The 19849-nt window shown below is 33.8% G+C and overlaps 1 protein-coding gene across 2 annotated transcripts; it reads right to left on the minus strand.

The window, feature by feature from the left end:
* Positions 1-319: 319 nt before the first annotated feature.
* On the minus strand, positions 320-17179 carry LOC102609571 (protein EXPORTIN 1A). Of its 2 annotated transcripts, XM_052436506.1 has the most exons (32): positions 16726-17179; positions 15393-15509; positions 13963-14055; positions 13794-13865; positions 13478-13585; positions 13315-13397; positions 12636-12774; positions 12453-12521; positions 12162-12239; positions 11904-11966; positions 11773-11817; positions 10870-10977; positions 10647-10745; positions 9543-9746; positions 9075-9134; positions 8010-8120; positions 6936-7033; positions 6577-6685; positions 5885-5950; positions 5633-5731; positions 5463-5543; positions 5259-5348; positions 3403-3488; positions 3197-3277; positions 2934-3116; positions 2437-2503; positions 2002-2112; positions 1729-1836; positions 1494-1631; positions 1279-1416; positions 1089-1193; positions 320-922 (listed from the first exon to the last, which is right to left on the minus strand). In XM_052436506.1, exons 1-32 carry the CDS (start codon positions 16822-16824, stop codon positions 800-802), a joined length of 3231 nt encoding a protein of 1076 aa, XP_052292466.1. In that variant the 5' UTR covers positions 16825-17179; the 3' UTR covers positions 320-799. The 2 variants fall into 2 exon arrangements, with proteins under 2 accessions (XP_052292466.1, XP_052292467.1); XM_052436507.1 differs by lacking the exon at positions 12162-12239.
* Positions 17180-19849: the final 2670 nt, after the last annotated feature.

Consider the following 19849-nt stretch of genomic DNA (forward strand, 5'->3'; position numbering starts at 1 on the left):
TTAGTGAATGTACTTCAGAATTCTCTTATCATCTTATTCGGTTGTAAGTTGTTAACAGGCATTCTTGATTTCCCATTCTTCTTTTAATCTGCTCCAGTACGCTTGTTAAATTATGGATTAACCGGTCTTTTTATTCATGTCTAAATTTAGTTCTCTTGACATTTTTCACGATGAGAAGAAACGGTAATGGTAAAAGAGTAAACTACTATTCTAAAAAAAATAAAAATAAAAAATAAAAATTCAACGACTTAGCTCCACTAGAATTGACAGGAATACTGACAAAAATGATCCAGAAAAGGAAAAAAGAAAAATATTGAACTTAACCAAACAAAACATCACATTCTACTTGTAAGAGAAAAGGGAGAAGAATTTCTGCACAACTCGCCAAAGTTAGTATTACGCCTAAAAGATGAATCAACAATTCAAAATGAGTCATCTAAACAGTTGCATTCCAACCATCATTGATGAATACAAATATCAAGCTGGATCCAGGACACCGTACAATGACTCCTGATATTATCCTACATTAGCATCTAAATACTCTACACCCTGCCAATAAACAGGGAAGTGCCGCCACCAAAAACCATAGTCCCTGGGTGCCTCCAAGATTCACCAGTTTCCACTAAATTCAAATTCTTGAGAAGAAAAACAATGGGGGGAAAAATTTGCTGTCTCTGTTCATATCCACTTGATTCTGGTAGGCGGAATCAAGACACCCACAGCAGCTCCAATATAAAAAAGACAAAAAAAAGGATAAACTTTAATGAAATTAGTAGCTTCCATGGCAGAAGTTAGCCATCTATGAGTCCACCATTTCATCTTGTATCTCATTTGGGGCAATAAGCCCTGGAATAGAAAGCATTCTTTGCCGCTCTCTTTCCCGCTGAGCGGCAGCTTCTTCTGCATATAGATCTTTGTTGTCCTGCAGAACAAATCAAGACACAGGCTATACTCATCAGCTCCAAAAGTCAGACAAATTCTTTCACAAGGACAAGGATACAGAATCCAACGACCAACCAATAGAAAGCATAGCACATATCCTCAGCTTGTTATAGGCAGCACGAAGCATAATCTAATTTCAATGTTACCTGAGCTGAAAATTCTTTTGATTGAACAAGAAAATCACGTATGTGATTCTTGAACGTAGAGAGGTCATTTCTTGATTCCAATAATCCATCAACAAATTGAGTAACCTAGCAAGAAGATGCCTTCAAGTTAGCAACATTTCCAACTTAATATAAAATACATCAATGACTAACATTCTTTATAATTACACACCTCTGCTCCAGTCATGTTGGGGAAAGAAGTACCCAGAAGTTTTATGGTGTATTCACGAACAAACATTGCATTATTTGGATATGGATAAGGAATTGTGGCAGCATCCCACAAAGGCTCTGTTAATAAACCACTCTCAACCTGAAAAAAAGTGACTATCAATTGAAAATCTTAAAATGCCAAAACAAAAACATGTAAAGGATTGTACAATACATTACCAGGCAAAACAGGTGCTGCAGAACTAGGACGTGCAACTTGAACCCAGGTTTATGAAATGTGTCAGTCAATACGGCAAATATTTCTTGCTCAATTGTCACAAAGTATGTCCGGTAGAATTGGTTACAGAACTCAGACGCCTGTCAAATTGTCCCCAAAAATACAGTTATGCAGCTGACATGGCAAAAAATAGTCACAGCAACAATATGCATGATTTCAATTAAAGAATACAGGTACCTGAAAGTTTTTCAACATCTCCAATAAAAGATTTAGCCCAGTTTCCGCAATATTCCTTTCTGTATGCCGAAAGGCCCATATGATTGAATCCATGACTAGTTTTAATTGCTGATTAAGATTAATAAAGCAAAAAGAGGAATAAGTTACATCAAAATTTCTGATAACCCATTGAACTATTAACTAATATTACTTCATCATGCCATTAATTCAACCCCCCAATATTCAACATGGAAAATAAAGAACCCCAAAAAAGCTACAAAAATAGTCACCAACCTGACTTGACAACCGAATCAGAGCAGGAAAACAATGAGTAGCAATGGCACGAAGCAAAGAAAAGAATTTGAGACGATGCTCTGGGTAATCTTCAAAATTTTTGGTTATCATCTGCAAAGCAACCAGAAATATCAGCCAGGATTTTTGGTGACGCTATACACTTGAGCACTGCATGATTGTTTCTATACACCCCCGCCTATGGGATAAATTTATATGTATGATGTGTTTTATTTTACACCAATTCTTATTTTTAGACTATTAGACAAGTAAAGTTAGTGCTCGTTGCCGCCCAACAACCCCCCCCCCCCCCCCCCCCCCCCCCCCCCCCCGCGGGGCGCCGCCCCAAAAAGAAAATAATAATAATAATAATAATTGTGCTGCAAAATCTGCATAATACATAGAGATCACTGATCACAAAAGTAACAGTATCCTCACCTCCAGTGTGCATTGGAAAATGGCTTCAAATATGCGAGGCACATCATCTATCATTGCACCCTTATACCTTCAAGCAAGATGGGGCAACAGTCCATAAGCAGTAAAATTTAAAAAAGGCAAAAGCAAAGAAATTAACATTTGTCCTACACTTGAGTAGACAGAAAGACAACCACCTCATTTGACCCAGTAGTCCATCAATTTATTAGCATAAGCTAACATTAAGGTCAACAGGTGAAACAATCCTAGGATACTTTCCGAAATTAGAGGATTATCAAGGTACACTAACCTCTCAGTCAGTAGCTTTGCAGGGTATAATTTCAAAGTGGGTGTATGCATCTCACACACACACACACACACACACACAGAGTTTAGGGTCAAGTGGAAGAAGTGCTTTCACTCATCAGTTGTTTCTCATTTCAGAGTTCAGTATCATTTTAAAGTGAAAATGTATTCAGAAATATGTTAAATAATGTTGTATTAAGAAAAAAATTCAGTACTTGTTTATGATTGTGGCAAAAAGTGAAAGAACTTCTGACTCTCTAGCATCAGGCACATTCCTAGCATAGTCACCAAGGACAGGATCCATCATTGGGGGGACAAACTGTTTTCCTATCTGCGGCTGATCTTCAGCCTTGTCCAGGAATGTCTCAATGAGCTTCAGAGTTTCCCTTTTAACAGACCTGTTCATTGCAAACTTTGATAAGCAAGAATCTTTTGAGCATGGAACCAAGACAAACAAAACATGAGTATATGATCTCACCGTAGAAGTTTCACATAAGATGTTTTAGATGCAAAAGGCCCTCCTGATGAAATGCTACTTGATATAAGCTCACTGTACATTCTGTTGCATAAATATAATGTTATAACTTTTCCAACTAACAGGATAGCTCATATTACATGCATTTGGAAATAAGGATTGTGAATCATATTACTTGCATTTGGAAGCAAGAATGATGAAAAGCTTACTTGTACACATTTAGCATGTCCAAGAAGATCACAGAAATTTGGGACAAAAAAAATGTTCCAAGAGCACTGGCAACACTTGTATTTGTCTGCAGAAAAGGTGGGGAACAGACAAAAAAATCACACTAGCAGCTCAGGAACAACCAATACCAAAAATACCCATCTACAATTTAATTAAATATCTTCTCGTAAACAAATGCACCGCAATTATGGATCCAATACTCATAAAACGAAAGATGATTCACGATAAAAAGAGAAAGGAAAAGATAATGCCCAGAGAATAAAATACTGTGGGATATTCAATTCAGGAAAAATGTTTACATCTTGGGTGTACTCAAGAGAAACAAACCAATTTGTCATGCAATTGGTTTTTTCCTTTTTCTGCTCTTCTTCCTCAGACAGGAAATGTCAAAAAGATATTAGATACTGAATTACCTTACCACCAACTAGGGGTGTTCGCGGATCGGATTTTACGGATTGGACCTCAATTCATGTCTGATCCACGATTTTGCGGATTATAAATTTTCAATCCAATCCATACATCTGCGGATTTGACCCAATTTATATCCAATCCACCATTTTGCGGACTAAAATTTTTTAATTATGTTCAATCCACGAATTAACTAAATAAATAAAGTTAATATAAAAATAATCTTACTATCGATCAAATTTAAAATTAAATAAGATTTAAATAAATTAATTGTTTAAATAAAGCTAGAAAATAAATTTAAAATTTCAAAATATAACAAACCAAAACGAAAAAAATCTCATTCATTTAGATAAGTACGTAAAAATTAACTATTTAGAAAGCTATATTTGTTTATTTAATTATTTTATATTATTATCGGATAAGATATAATATAGTGTTAATGTAACTATATTTTAACTTATTTATTTACTAGTATGTACTAATGCCATATTTACAAGTTTTATTTTTTAATTAAATAAATACTTTTTATTTTTTTGCAAATTTACAGAAGCAGATCCATATCCAATCCACTGATTGCAGATTATCAAATTTTCAATCTAATCCAATCCACCAATCCACGGATTAGACGGATTGAGCGGATCGGATTAAATTCTAAACATCCCTACCACCAACATTCTAACAACATATATTTAATTGGCCTGACTTTTCTAAGACAACCTTTTCTTGGCTTATTCTGAATTTTAGCAACTCACTAAAATGTATTGTTTTACCGAAAAAAGATCCAACATTAATTACATTTCAGACAGAAAATGCAATTACCATAAACAAAAAACAGCTAAAACCAAACTTTTCAATTAACAATTTAAGATAAACAATCAGGGGATTTCAACAAAGAAAAATAGTTTGACTTCCAAAATTTTATTTTAAAATTTCAAAATAATAAAACAAGACTTCTGCTGTAGATCAATTCAAACCATGTTTTTAAAGACATTCTTTGCAATATTAAGAACACTCAGTATATTCATAGTAATGTTGCATTGAGTGTTCATAATATCAATTCACCACCAAATCTAATGCAAAAGAATTACAGTTACCATAAATACACTGAGTGTTCATAATATTTACTTGAATACTGGTAGGAATCCCAATTTTTGGAACCAAATTGTATCCCAACTGATGTGGCATTCATCTAATGGATAGTGTAGCAGTAATTTTACTAGTTGGGAAATTACTCATTCAATGGATTTGTATCTGGGATATAAATTGGGATTGCAACCGAGACTGGAATTTAGACTTCTCCTTTTTCAGGAGTAAATCAAATCCTTATTGTATTTATACACAACTGAATTTTTTGCTTTAATGAACATGTCAAAAAGCAAAATCCCTGGGCAAGCAGCAATCTTCAATATCTTAAGGTGAAAAGCTATACCTGCAATATATTAAGCACAGTCCTGATCACATCTTGATCTTTAAGAAAATCAACACTTTGTCGTGCCTGTGCTATAATTTCACTCCATTTCTGCATAAAGAGGCAAAATTATAGACCATTACTGCCACGGATTGTTTTTGGCATCACAGAATGAAATTTTAAGAACAAATCAGCCAAAGGTAATCAATTCTCTCTGAAACAAACCTGGTTTGGAAGAAGCATCAACCTCTGCAGGTATTCCTCCCGCTTTTGTACATCAGACTCTGCTTGAATCATATGACCAACCTAAAAACAAGAGAGAAGGGAATGGGACATGCTTCAAAATAACATAAATGCTACGTAAGTTTAATGATGGGGGCTGTCAAGTGACATACAGACTCATAGAATGTATGGATCTGATGAGGTTCAAGATCTGCAACTGTTGTTGCAAGGCCTGAGAGAAGTTCAGATACAAATGGTTCATTTTCTCCTACCTGAAAACATAAAAAAAAACATCTCATCAATGCTGAAACAAAGACTATTAATTCTGAAGCAAGACAAAATTCGATTGGATTTTTCGGCTAATAATAGTAGGAAGATTCAAAGATCAACACCAGGAGGGATAAATTTTGAGGCACCATTATTACCTGTACAATAACAAACTTCCGCTTGCACTTCTGAACAATTTTCAGGAATGTGTCGCAAGCCATATCCTGGAACATACGACCAACAAAGTGAGATAACTTGCTAGTTAGTGAAGAATTGTTTTTAGAGGAATAGATATTATATATGTTCAACTGAAAAAAAGCTAATTGTGCATGGACTAAAAGATAAGAAAACCGCATCTGACTAATAGTACTACTGCTAATAACCAAAACATCCATGATGTTATAAAGATAACAAATTATTCAAGAAAATGATAGATACATTCAGTATGCATGAAGCACAGACCAATACACTACAAAGAATTGTCAAAAACTTAAAAATGATTATAAATTATTACACTTGACAAATATTTTCAACAAATTAAGGCTTCCTTTCTCACCATGGCACCTTCTAAACTGATCAATTCAAAATACACACAACATTAGCAACGTCGGACCATGTCAATCAGGCATCACTAATTATCAACTATATAAAGCTTCGAGTTATTATTTTACTTAGATTTCAAAAACAACAAGCAATCCTAAGGAGGATTTGACTTTGATAAGATTCAGCTTATAAACACCCACAAAAGAAAGTAAAATTACTTTCAGATATGGATGCATGCAGTTTACAATGAATTTAACATCTCATAGAGTAAGATTGTACGTATTAATTTAAAACATCACAACATTACCTGAACTCCCGGATGTGTTTCGTGCATGAACTCAAACAACTTATTCACAACAGTTTTCAAGAACTTCCAATGGGCTCTTAAGAATCTTGGATACTGCCCAACAACATACCTGCAGACAAAGGCCAAATCCCAAACAATCATTCTACTTACAGTTACAGCCAAAAATAACATTACTTAATTGCTTTCCACTGTAAACATAAGTTATTCAGAACAAAAACTCTCTCAAATTCGTCAAGTTAAATGTGGCACCAAAATTCCATGCCCTTATCAGTAAATCCATTAAACAACTAAACAGCCAGCTACTCCAGATACATTCAACAACTGATAAACATTCAAGCGTGCACATACGTTGAACTTACATAATATTACTTGCAATAACAGCTTTGTTATCTTTTCCTTTTGTCATTTCACATAGATTCAGCAAGTCACGAATAACCATCACCAGAAATCTGTTCTCCTGTACACAAGAAAAAAGGGTAATTGATGTAATTGGTGCAAATCCATATTTGCAAAACTTCCAACCACCAAAAATTTTGCATTCTATCAATGTTGAAGATTTCCAACACTGGGAGGACATTTACTCTGGGAGGACAAACATAACAATCATAAAACAAAGATTTCCAACAACAAAAAAGTTATAAGTTGAAGATTTAAGCAAACACTTCAGCATCAGCTTTAGTCGAATACCATAAACAAAAAGTTTAAATCCCTGAAACTTGAAACCAAGATAAAAGTAATTTGAGAAACCAAAACAAAATATATCACCCCCATATTTATTCATTCATACAGCATTGAACTAACCTAGAATAAATATTAAAAGATTACCCAATAAATAGAGGGCTGTCTACAAAAGATCAATATAGGTTGTTCCTCAATCCTAAAACTGTCGAACACCAATCCTATAACATATAATTTACATGCCCAAGTTCCATTTTTTATTCTGTTAACATTAGGAAATAATAATAACAGCAAAACCCGCTGAGATTAGATTTTCAAAGTGCAGTAACAGTTATGAATGATTTAGAAGTAAGAAGACAGAAATTTGAGAGCATCTAAAGGGTTGCAGAATTAAGCTAGTGTTAGCAATGAGCACAAGTTTAAAAAAATAAAAAAATAAGAAAATAAAAAAAATAAGAAAATGAAAATTGAGTTGAAGATTAAGAACCAGTAGAGTGAAGTGGACCAGCTGTCCACAAACTTAGCAAAGAATCATACTTTCCTGTGCCGAACAGAAGTATTATCCAATTACCCCTCTACAAGGATAGACAATCCTTTACAACCCAATGTCAAAAACCCCTCCCAATGAGCACAACTTAGATGAGTAAAGAGGAAAAACTGATTAAAACAGTTCCATACAACAACCCTCATAAAACTTAAGGATCAAATAAAGAATAAATAAACTAAAATAAACAATGAGACAATTAGAGGCACACCTGTTCTTCCATCATTGACCCGGATATGGATCCTATTGCCCAACATAATGTGTTTAAATTGTTCCACGTCCAATCTTCACCACTCAATTGTTTACTTAACTTTTTTAGCATCTGCAGTATATTATAGAAGAAATAAGCACTGATCCATGATGGGATATCTTGACGGTCTTTATTATAAGATATCTTGCTGAACATGAATCCACAACATGATAACTTGGTGTGATTTCATTTATTTCAGCAACGAATGCACGAAGGGAGAGCCCAAAGAAATGCTGGCCCAAAAAATTGAGTCATACTTGTGTGTCAGTTGTCCAAACTCCATCTTTTCCGACAGAAGATGAAAAGGACAAAAGCCAATCCAAAACAATGAGTCTTTAATTCATTAACTGTCATCCGCCAAAAACATGTTTTTGTTCCTTCCTAGTCATTTTATTCATGTCTGTGATTAGGGCTAGTAATTCTATAAAGGAGAAAGGGGCATGATTTCAAAAACATTTTTTTTCCCTGCAAATTGACACAGTTGCATTGATTTACAAGCTCTTCATTTGTAAGATGACTTTCATATGCTATTCTTTGGTTACAATAAAAAATAAATAAAAATTGTGAATAAAGGATCGACAGCAACAATTTGTGTGGGGGGGGGGGGGGGGGGGTCCCTATTAAACATTCACTCTCCCTTCTTTTTGGTAGTTAGGCATCGCACCTTTTTCTCATGTGACAAAGCATTCAGAAGATATTATCATCATACTCAAAGCTTTGAGTTTCCAGCAGCATGGTTTGCTTAATTGTATAAAACATTTTAGATGATTACATACTTAGGAATAAAACCTTTACCCCAAAATTAGACTAATTAGAAGTCTGTGAGTAGTTCGACTATAATGTAAGAAGGGTTAAATTCAAAATCAACCCACAAAAGGTAACTGGGCATCATTCCATTCGAATAATCATACAGAGATGTGGGTCTTAATAAATGAAATATTACAGCATGTTTTCTATATGATTTTCTATATGTTTATTATTCTTTAAAAGAAGGAACAGAAACCAACTACCATTATCAACATATACCTGCTTTTCAGTGTCTTCATGGTCAAGGTGTGACAAGTAGATTAATGTCTCCCTCATAATCTGCATATGGACAAACATCAACAATGGATACTAATAACAAAAACTATGAAAAACTGATAGTAAAATCAAATACATAGTTACTAGAACACATAATTGTCAGGCAAATTACTAACAAATGAAGACAATATTATTAGTCTAACATACATGTTAACAAAAATTGGAGTTTTCTGCTTTCTGAGATAACCCATAGAACTAATCATGCAACTTCTTAAAAACTCAAAACAGAGAAGGCACTAAATTTTGCAAACTTCGACAAATTCTACAATCAAATTGCATTCCTATGTATTTGGGAAACAGTAATTAGGAAAGGGCCAAGACATTCAGTTTTGCTTTCGTGAAAGTTATTCCTTCATATAAGAGTACGGTACACAAACAAAATTAACATCTTTACTAGATCGAGATTTATACCTTATATTGAACAAGAACATCGTTGTCCTTCATGGTTTCGCGGACAATATTCCCATTTTCATCTTCAACTATCAGGACCTCTTCAGGCTTAGCCATACGACAGATCATTAGCATTCTCAGCTTGGACAATGGAACAGCATAAAGCTGCCGCCGTTGCAGAAGCTGTGCCCCAATACCATCGACAACACTTGGAAGCAAAGGCATCTAGTTATTCAATACAAAGAACAAGCTAAGGTAATTTTCCTCCCACATAGAATATTCCAAACAAAATAAAATGAGAAAAGCTTGAAACTAAAATAGGATGCACTAAAGAAATGCACACAGTTAATCTGAATCAAACTCAATAAAAAGAATTAAAAATATAAAAAAAAGTAGTCATGGACATACAGCCATCTAAAACCACTTAATAAAAATTTGCCATATTCTCTAAATACTGTATCATTCATAATTCAGATCAAGGGTCATCAAAATTATTGCACCACACAGTATAATCTCTTTTATATTAGGAAACAAATAAATTCAAAGACAAGGAACTTCTGTCGTTTGCCATTTCACGAAAAAATAATTAGCTCATACCTGAATTCCTTTATTTTAGTAAGAAACAAAAATGAGTATATTGATAAAAAGAGAAGGTACAGATCTTGACCAGATATATCCACATCGGTTACAAAAACACCGTTCAAAGAGGATTTAAAACAACCAAAAAAGGAACATATCAATCATTCTGAGAATTACCAAAAATGTAAGACACAACAAGCAAGATGATAAGAAAGGAAGATGTGTAGTTAATTTTTGGAAACCAATACCAAAAGCGGAGAAGAATAATCACTCTATATCACAACTGTTTGATATAAATTTATTAAATTTATTCCACCTTCACAAACTAGCATAGAGATATAAATTTCTTCCCTGTGGACATGACTACTGAATCTTATGGAACATTTTTCTTCTGTATGGCACATTTACGAAATCTGCTTCTTTGGATACAGAATTTTTTGAAGAATTAGAGAGAGAAGGATAACAAAAGGGAACTACAACTTAACTATTTCCTAACTTTGTAAAGCAAATCACCGAAGTTAAATTAGCAGCGAAAACCAAGCATACCGGTAGTCCCATCATGTTTGCTGTCACAGCAGGATTTTCCAGATTATTGTGCGCATCAAAAAGCTCCAAAACAAAAGAGTTCCAATAATCCAAGCAAACCTGCTCATAAATGTGTCCGGCAAGTACAGATCATGAAATAAGTTCAACAATTCAAATATTCAATCCCTAGTCAAGAAGCAAAGAAAAATAGTTCTATGGAGGTAACTTATTAAAAACACCACACCTTAAAAACCTCTGTTTCATCCACATATGATATATTAATGAGATATTCAAGACCCATCAGCAATGCACTTATATTTTCTTGAGTGGATTCGAGCACTCTGATATGAAACTGCACCAAGAGAATAACATCAGATAGATAATTAGTTATCACAGAGTTTATATGCAAGCAAAATGAAAATGTATTGTGCGTTTAAATGCATATCAGTAAACCCACAAACATACAAATTGTGTGTTTGAAAACCTGTATCATTATTTAAAATCTCCCAACAGTACTCAGGTTCTTATGAAAAGCACAAGGTGCAGTTGGTTATCCTTAAAATGTTTTTCTCTAATCTGTGATAATTAAAACATTGAAGGGGGGAGAGAGGGAGAGGGTTGGTGTGCTTTTTTTTTTTGGGTTGAATGATAGAACAAGCACAATCAGAAAACGGAAAGAAATAAGGATTGACGACTAAAAAGGTCAATAGATAAATCTAAAATAGACATGATAGCGTGGAACTAACAAAATATACTTCAACTGTATTAATAGAATGGTTAAGCATGTACAGTACTTAACATGTAATTTTGCTCTGGATAGTTACTGCATCTGCATTGGAGCAGTTCAGTATCTAGTTGTATATTCTCAGGTTGTATCAAGTTTCAGTCATAAAAAAGATACTCATCATATTATTTTCTTCTATTATTAAAAGTTTCTTTGCCAGAATAAAAATCTACCAACAGACAATTAAAAAAGTCAATGACTGTTTACAAGGGTGGTCTAAGTGACCATCCATTCACAAACAAAAATTATTAGCATTCATCAGATTGCTCTAATCAATGCAATGAAAAATCATTCTTAAGTTTCATATATAAATAAATAAATAAATACCAAGAACGCGGGGGGGGGGGGGGGGGGGGGGCTTACCTTGAAAAATGAAGTGAAAAAGAGTGCCAAATTTTGAATAAATGCCTGAAGAAATAACATAAAATACATTAGCCCATAAATTGTAAAACAAACATTGTGCTTCACTATTGCCATGAGCAATGAGATATTACCTGTTCCTCACTATTGCCATGAGCATAAGCCTCAGGGATGTTTGTAGTTGGAGGAAGAATAGTCTAACAATGTAAGAAAAAAGAAATTAAATATGGACATAAAATATGAAATCCAAACAGTGACACACTTAAGTTTACAATCACATGCTTCCAGTTACTTCTCAAAAACGAAAAAAAAAGGATTACCAAAAAAAAAATCTACTGAAAATATAATTATCATAAATATAAAGTAAATGTAAGAACAATGTATTAACACACCTGTAACTGAACCATGAATACATTATACATGTTAACATACTGCACATTATAGAAGTCCCCAAAATTAAGGGCTCCAACCTGCCAACATCATAATGAAATAAATAAACAGTTCATGCCAGGCATTTCAAAGTAAAAGACAAATATTCTTTTAGCTCAGATACAAAATAAGTGTACAAACACACCCGCACACACACACACACACACATATATATAAGGGACAAGAAGTCCGCAAAAAAAAAAAGTCCAAAAAATACAATTTCACAATAAATTGCAATTTGTAAAACAGTGTACCTCCGTCAAACATTGCAGAGTAAGATTTCTATAAGAAGGCATGGGAAAGAATTTCAGCAGTGTTTCCAGCTGCAAGGCACAAAAAAGAAGACAGAGCATGAAAATTGAGAACTCACATCAATTACAACAGAAACTACATTCTCTACTTAAATCAATAACAACAAATCAGGAGAAAATACATACTAATGGGGACTCAAAAATATAGCCCAAGGGTATCCATGACAGGAATGCATGCAGTGTGGACAGTGTCGCCCTTATGAGATCAGTTCTTTGAGATGCGGATAGTACATATAAGCATAACTCATGAATGAGCTGAAACTCACTGTATTATATATAAAAAAAAATCATAAGATAAAAAATGTAAATTGAAAAGAGAAAGATCTCAATTAAAAATTAAAACAGAGGCTCAGCAATGAATATTTAGAAATACCAAGAATCCAGCGCGTGTAAAACAATAACCAGATTATAAGTTCTTCATAGCATATAGTGGTAATGGCAGTTTACTAAACACACTCAAACTATGTACTCCCTCTGTGTATTTGAAAAATTCAAAATTAAGCAGCAGAAAAAGAAAAGGGCCCCGCAAACTGTTATTATTATTAAACATAAAAACAATTCCCTCAACAATCTGTACTTCTGAGATTCAAAAGAAGCATAAAGGTAATAAAAGTACTTAAGATGTCATTTCAACCAGGAATACATGGTGTCCAATAAAATTAACTGAAAATTGAGGAGTAATTTCACTTATTTTAGCTAGAGTTGAATAACAAACTAGAAGCAACTTAGTGCAAGAAGATGGTATTTAGAATATCCTGAAGATCTCTGGAGATCTCAAAACTTGCAAATACATCAAGAGACTTGCCTGTTTAATGATTGCTTAAGCTCTTTGATCTTCTGCTGAGTCATTTCCCCTCTTGAAAAATCAAAAACTTCTTCGCTTAAAAGCTGACATTAAAAGGAATCACATGTTACTTACATTCACCAAAACCTTACACCGCAAAAGAGCAATGCAAGAACACACATACCTTGAGAATAGCCATGCAATTCTCACAAATGGTTTCACTAGTTTTTGCTGCTGCAACAAGATCAGGAATAAAGCTTCGCCACCGTGCAGGCCACTCATGCTTCAAAATCTGTAATACCAGTAAGAATAAGCATTATCAGATGCCATGCTACGGTATAAATGCGTGCTCTGAACAATTTTTTAAAAATCATACCAGAAAAAGAGATTCGGAAAACACAAGTGTAATTTATAGGAAAATAAATGTGCAATCAATAAGATATCATCAGCACAATATTCATTCTACTAATTTATTTTACAGAGAGTCAAGCTGGGAATACCTGAACCAATATGATATTCAGCTTGTTGACGTACAGCCTTTCTTCTCGAAAAGAGGCCTCATTACTTGATAGCTATGTAAGCGTGACCAAAGTATAGGCATTGTCAGAAAAAAATGATAAAATATATAAAACATTTTCTTAGCCCATCTCATGAAGAAAATACAGATACCTGTACAATGACTTCAGAAATGTAATTTTTCATTCCATCCCGCTGTTCAACGGGTAATGCGTTCCACCTATATTTAATAACTCCTTCGAGAACCTGCATACCATATACGCAGAGAAAATGAAAAGTCTACCTAAAACCAGCACCTCAATAATGATTATCGATATTCAATAACATGTTCAAAAACTAATAAGAAGTTCAAATTTAATAAGAATCAGTTAGTAATGTAAATTGTTGATGGTGATGGATAGTATCCATCTAGATCTTGTTCTTCTTCCCTTTTTCTAACTACCTTAAGTACTTATGTAATATAACAGTGAACAAGCTATGAACAAAGAAAGCAGAAATCAAGGATCAAACTAACCACAGAAGTAAAAAGAACAAGGTTCTGTCAAAATATCATCAGTAATGTTATAGAAAGCATATTCTGCATCACATCTCCAAGTTATATAGTATGAAAAGAAAAGGCACTTCTCGAAACTCTTAGGGAAAAAATGACCAAAGAGATGTCCCAAAAATTTTAATTTGTCCCTACAATACTGAGTATCCTCCAGTATAAAGTCTACATAAGATCTTGTGTTTCTCTCAATCTGACTAGCACAGCCCACAATAACCAGCTTTTTTATTACTCCAAAAAGCAGAGAATGTTTCGGTAAAGAGAAAGCAGCAAAAGAAAATACAAATTGAAAAAAAAAAAGAAAGATAAGAACTCTCTAAACCCTCTTTCTTATGGTCATACCAAATAAACAACTGCCTAACAAGAAATCTGACAAATTTATTTACAAATTTAAAAGATCATCCAACACACCTGCACCACTAGCCCGACAGATAGCAAAACCGGACCCCAGCATTGTGACTTAACATACACATTAGTCCTGACCATGGCATTGTCTCAAAATTAGCATGACTCTTCGCTTCACTAATTCCTAATCAACCAATTGCCAGGCCATCACTTTCATTGAACCGGGTCAACAATACTAACTTTCAAGATTAAATAATCTTGAAAAGACACATAATGAAACAATGCCATTTTATCAACCCCGAAGAAGCCAGGAAAAAGGAGACACAAAACTAGCATCCCTCTTCAAAACCACTCATCACTATCAGAACTAGAATGGATGTTAAAACAGCTCCAAAGTACTGCAACATGATAAACTTCAATTCAAAATTTTCGAACAGTATAAGAAATTTGATTTATTTTCAAAAAGTCAACGTCATCCTAGCAGGAACTACACATTCTTAAAACAGCGTAACTGTAAAAAAGTATAACTACTGTGACTAACAGTTCTGAGCAAAGATAACAAAAATCTATGCATTTTCAAATAAGGGGAAAAATTAATAATTGTGAAAACAGAGAGCTGACTAACTTGCTTTTATACGCTATACTATTGCACTAAGCGTAGATAACTATGAACATAAATGTTGTCACTGACCTGCAAGGCGAAAAACTTGGTATTGAGGTTTTTTGAATTTTGCAGGATGTGCACAACTTGGAGCCACATATCAGGATTATTTTGCAAGTCCCGCAAGATCTGATCTGCAGCTGTTCTCTACATCACCAACAAAAATAGAAACAAACAATGAGATAAAACCCCAATGCACGGTTAAACAGGAAACCACCACTTACCACAAATAAAGCTAGTAATTTAACGAACAGAATTACAAAATGTGGAAATGAGACATCAAACATATTTCCTTCAATTCCATAAAATAATTATCCAAATTTTATCTAATTAAATGAATTAATTTAATTAAAGATATTACCAATTCTTAAGATGTTTTCTATTAATACATGTTTTACTTTAACGAAGCAGAAAGAACTCAAATATCAGTTTGCCCAACAAATAAACATGCTGTAAACTAACGCATAAGCAACTAAAAACTAAATCTCGTCAAAACACCAATTTGTTAGCCAAGAAATCAAAGAAAATGAATAGACAGGAATGAAACAATGAAGACAATGAAACCCATATTTCCTGACAGAAAAGTCAACTTAACTAGACGACATACTCTCACACAATCCTCTGCACTTCCTTCATTTTCCAAACTACCAGGCAAATAATAAAAATTCCAAGTACAGTAAAAGTCAAGAAATTTCAACCTTATTACAAATAATAAAATTTACCCTATCTTCCTACACTTTGATGTGGACCAAACAGAATATCTTGAGAATTGCAAGTTAGCTTATTGAGAACTCCAACCCTCAATTTTTTTTCCTGAAATGATCGAGGTGAATAAAAACCCTGAGTCTATAAGTCTCAAGGGCATTGCACCAAAGAATCTAAAACTCATTTTCTCATAATTTATAATAAACAAATCCAAATCGTCAAAGCTAAAGAAGGCTTAGCGTCCTAAACCCTGAGTTTTGGCATTTGCCTATATATTGCCTCACCATTTTCAAAACCAAACAAACAGAACCAGCAGTGACCGGAGAAAAAAAGTTATGAAAGTTAGGTGGTATGCTCGCTAAACCCTAATGTTCAAATGTCACTCACTTTCTCAAGAACCAGAGATCACAATTTCTCTTAGTATTGACTTAGCCAATGAAACCCTAAAAGAATACACATGTCGAAAACGCCCTCATTTTCCCGCAACTCGGGAACCGAGCAGAAACTAAAAAGAGAGAAAACCAAAAAGTCACGTGAAAACCCTCTTATAATCGTATTGAAGTCAAATAGTTTAGACGAACAGAGTGATATTCCGTTACTTTCTCGGGAAACAAATAGAAAAGTAGTATGATGAGAGAGAAGAGGAAAGGCAACAGACCTCTTCCTTAGATCCAGTGCCATAGAAGGCAGCAACAGTGGCGTCAAGCAACGCGACGTCCATCGGCTGGCTTAAATCTCGGAGCTTCTCAGCCGCCATATCTGAAACCTCAGACACGGCACTACCACACTGTCTCCGAAAAGGTACACTAATAAAACCCTAGATAGTGTACGGTCCAAACCCTAAGAGAGAGAAAAAGGTAAAGATTTGATTTTCTAGAGAGAGAGTTGAGGGAAAAAGATAGAAGAGTGCTGTGTAAACTTTAAATAGAGGGAGCGGAGTCGAAGGTTATATTAAAAGACAGCTTAAAATCGAAGCAGAGAGGGAGAGAAAGAGACTTTGAAATGTGTTTTTCTCCCCTTTTTTTAATTTTTATTTTTAATCATTTTTTCACTTAATTAATTCGGAAAAAAAGAGAGAGAGAGAGAAAAACAGAGATTTTAGGGCCCTAGAATTTACAAGGGTTTGGGAGAGGGAGGGTGGAGGCTTTTTGGTGCTAAAATTTAATTTATTGATTTTTATAAAATTCAATTTAATTAATTTAATAAAAATGTAATTAAGTAAGTAATTAAGGCGCGCGTACCGTGACTCTAGAATAAACCTTGGTCATTGGTGTATTGCGTGGGGCCAACGGCCGTGATTCTTGAACGACGTCGCTTGTAATTAATGACTTGCGTGAGAGAACAGAGATGTGAAAATCAGTTGTCTTCCGTGTCACCACATGATTTGCCACCTTTTTACCATTTCAGTTCGTATTCGTTCTTATTAAAGACAATTTTTCAGATAACTTAAGAAAAAATATCAATTTGTTAATTTTCATCAATAAAGGAAAAAAATTTAATAAATCTATATATTTATATAAAGTTTGGATTACAAGAGGTGATGTAGTATCATCATTTCTCATCTTTGTATATTTTTTATTATCTAATAAATAGAGAAATTTTCTTTTAGATTTGGCTTTTCATATTCTCATAATTAATTTGATTGTTATTACACAATAACAATTATGTAAAAATTTTAATGAGGCATATTCTTTGTAATGAACATTCAAGGGGGAGTGTTATGAATTTATTAAAATAAATATAGATGTTCATAATATATATCTCTTAATCTCTCCACTATCTCTCATTAGCAACCTTTAGCTTCCTTATAACTAGGGTTGGCAATTTAAGAGCCTGGGTTGGGCTTTGCCAAGCTCAGGACCAAGCCCATATAATGTTAAATAAGTTCAGGCCCTCTCAAAGCCCATCCAAATTGGGTGGGCTTTGGGCAGGGCGGGCCTCGGGCCGAGCCCGGACTTTTACGAATTTTCAAATTTTTTTTAAAAATAAAACTATAAATTTTCAAAACATAATTATCCAATACATAATACTACAATAGGCTAAAAACTTAAATATAATTCTCTAATACATAATTAGCCAACACAAAATATAAAAATACTAACAATACAAGTACCATACATAACATACAAATCAACTACTAATATAAAAAAAAACTAATAGAGATTTACCGATTTATGAATTTTTACATTTTGTGACAACCTTTGCCCTTTCCCTTTGCCCAATTTTTTTATTGTTTTGTTTAATTTTTTTTTCAATTTTATAATATATTATACATTTTTAATATATATATATATATATATATATAAAAAGCCTTTATCCATAATATATAATATATATATTATATTATTTATTAAGCCCGGGCTTTTCATTTAGGCCCTTGACTGAGCCCATATGTTATGAGCTTTATTAATTATGAGCTCTTACCCATACTTTCAAGCCACGGGCCGGGTTAAAACCCGCGGGCCTGGGCCGGCCCAGGCTTTTCTGCCAACCCTACTTATAACTCATACTATCTTACAAGGAATTATGATTCATAATTTTTCATTAATTTCATGGGGTGATTAAGTAACTATAAAAGGAGAGTTCATCTTTTTGTTTTGTACACACACAATTGGAATGAATAAAATCAATCTATAATATATTCTTTCATTTTATTCTTTATCTTGCGTTGCTTCTTTATTTGTATTGCTGACTAATAATTTTTTTTATTTTTTATAAGGATGCCTCATCTTAAAAAAAATCAATTCATATTTTTTATCAGTTTCATCAAGTGTAAAGTAAGAAAAAATGATAATACTAAATTATTTTTTCAAAGCCGCGTGAAGCGCGGTTCTATTTTCTAGTATTTATATAAAGTTGAGATTATAAAAGGTGATGTGGCATCACCATTTCTCATCTTTGTATATTCTCTATTATCTAATAAATAAAGAAATTTTCTTTCAGATTTATCTTTTTATCTTCTCATAATTAATTTGACTGTTATTACATAATCAATATATAACAGTTCATCAAAAGACCCACTATCTTCTCTAATTAAAACCTTCTTGATCATAAATCTATATATTCGAGGTATATCCAGTTTTTATAATGGAAAATCAAAGTCTTTCACAAGCCTAGCTAATGTCTCCTCAGCTTCATCTATTAAAGAACTTGCGAAGCCAGAAGATCCATACACCAGGAAATGCAAGAATCTATTGGCTCATAATAACTTATTTGATAAGAATCACAACCACCAATTTAAAAGTAATGGGAGAGGGGCATCAAAGAAACCGGCCAACTGTGGTCGAAGTGCCATGATTTCGGGAATGACCATGAAAAGCTGTGAAATGAATCACAGAGGGGATTCCGACTCGATTGCTTCATCACATTTGCATCATCTTCCACCTCTACATCCTCAAGGTAAAAAATCTCCCAGCAATGGATCACCGCCACCACCTCTTCGACGAAACTCCCCCTGGCGTTCTTTCTCCTTATCCGATCTACAATGTGTTGCTGCTGCAAGTCCTAACATATAACTGTTTTAGCATTTCATGGCAGAGATGCGGACAACAAATAGTATTGAAATTTAACTTCTTTCTTTTTTTTTTTCCATGTTTTGAACCTGGAAGTTGGAAGAAATTTCATGTTGTTAACGTCTTTGGCCGTTAGTTTACTTCTTTTATCTTGTAGTCTTTGTCGATTGTACTTATAGCTTTAGGTATACCGCTTATGATGTGTATTTTGGAGCCTTTATTTGCAGCTGTACTCTTTCTTTTTCCTTGCTTCCTTTGACTTGTAGACGG

The sequence above is a fragment of the Citrus sinensis genome, chromosome 3 (assembly GCF_022201045.2).
Source record: "Citrus sinensis cultivar Valencia sweet orange chromosome 3, DVS_A1.0, whole genome shotgun sequence".
NCBI lineage: Eukaryota > Viridiplantae > Streptophyta > Magnoliopsida > Sapindales > Rutaceae > Citrus > Citrus sinensis.

Excerpts from the sequence above, each read along its gene's own strand:
- LOC102609571 (XM_052436506.1), bottom strand. The coding sequence starts at position 16,824 with ATGGCGGCTGAGAAGCTCCGAGATTTAAGCCAGCCGATGGACGTCGCG. Across the intron at positions 14,056-15,392 it reads CCAAGTTTTTCGCCTTGCAG|GTTCTCGAAGGAGTTATTAA; the intron begins GTCAGTGACAAC and ends TATGGTATGCAG. Across the intron at positions 5,951-6,576 it reads AAACACATCCGGGAGTTCAG|GATATGGCTTGCGACACATT; the intron begins GTAATGTTGTGA and ends CGTATGTTCCAG.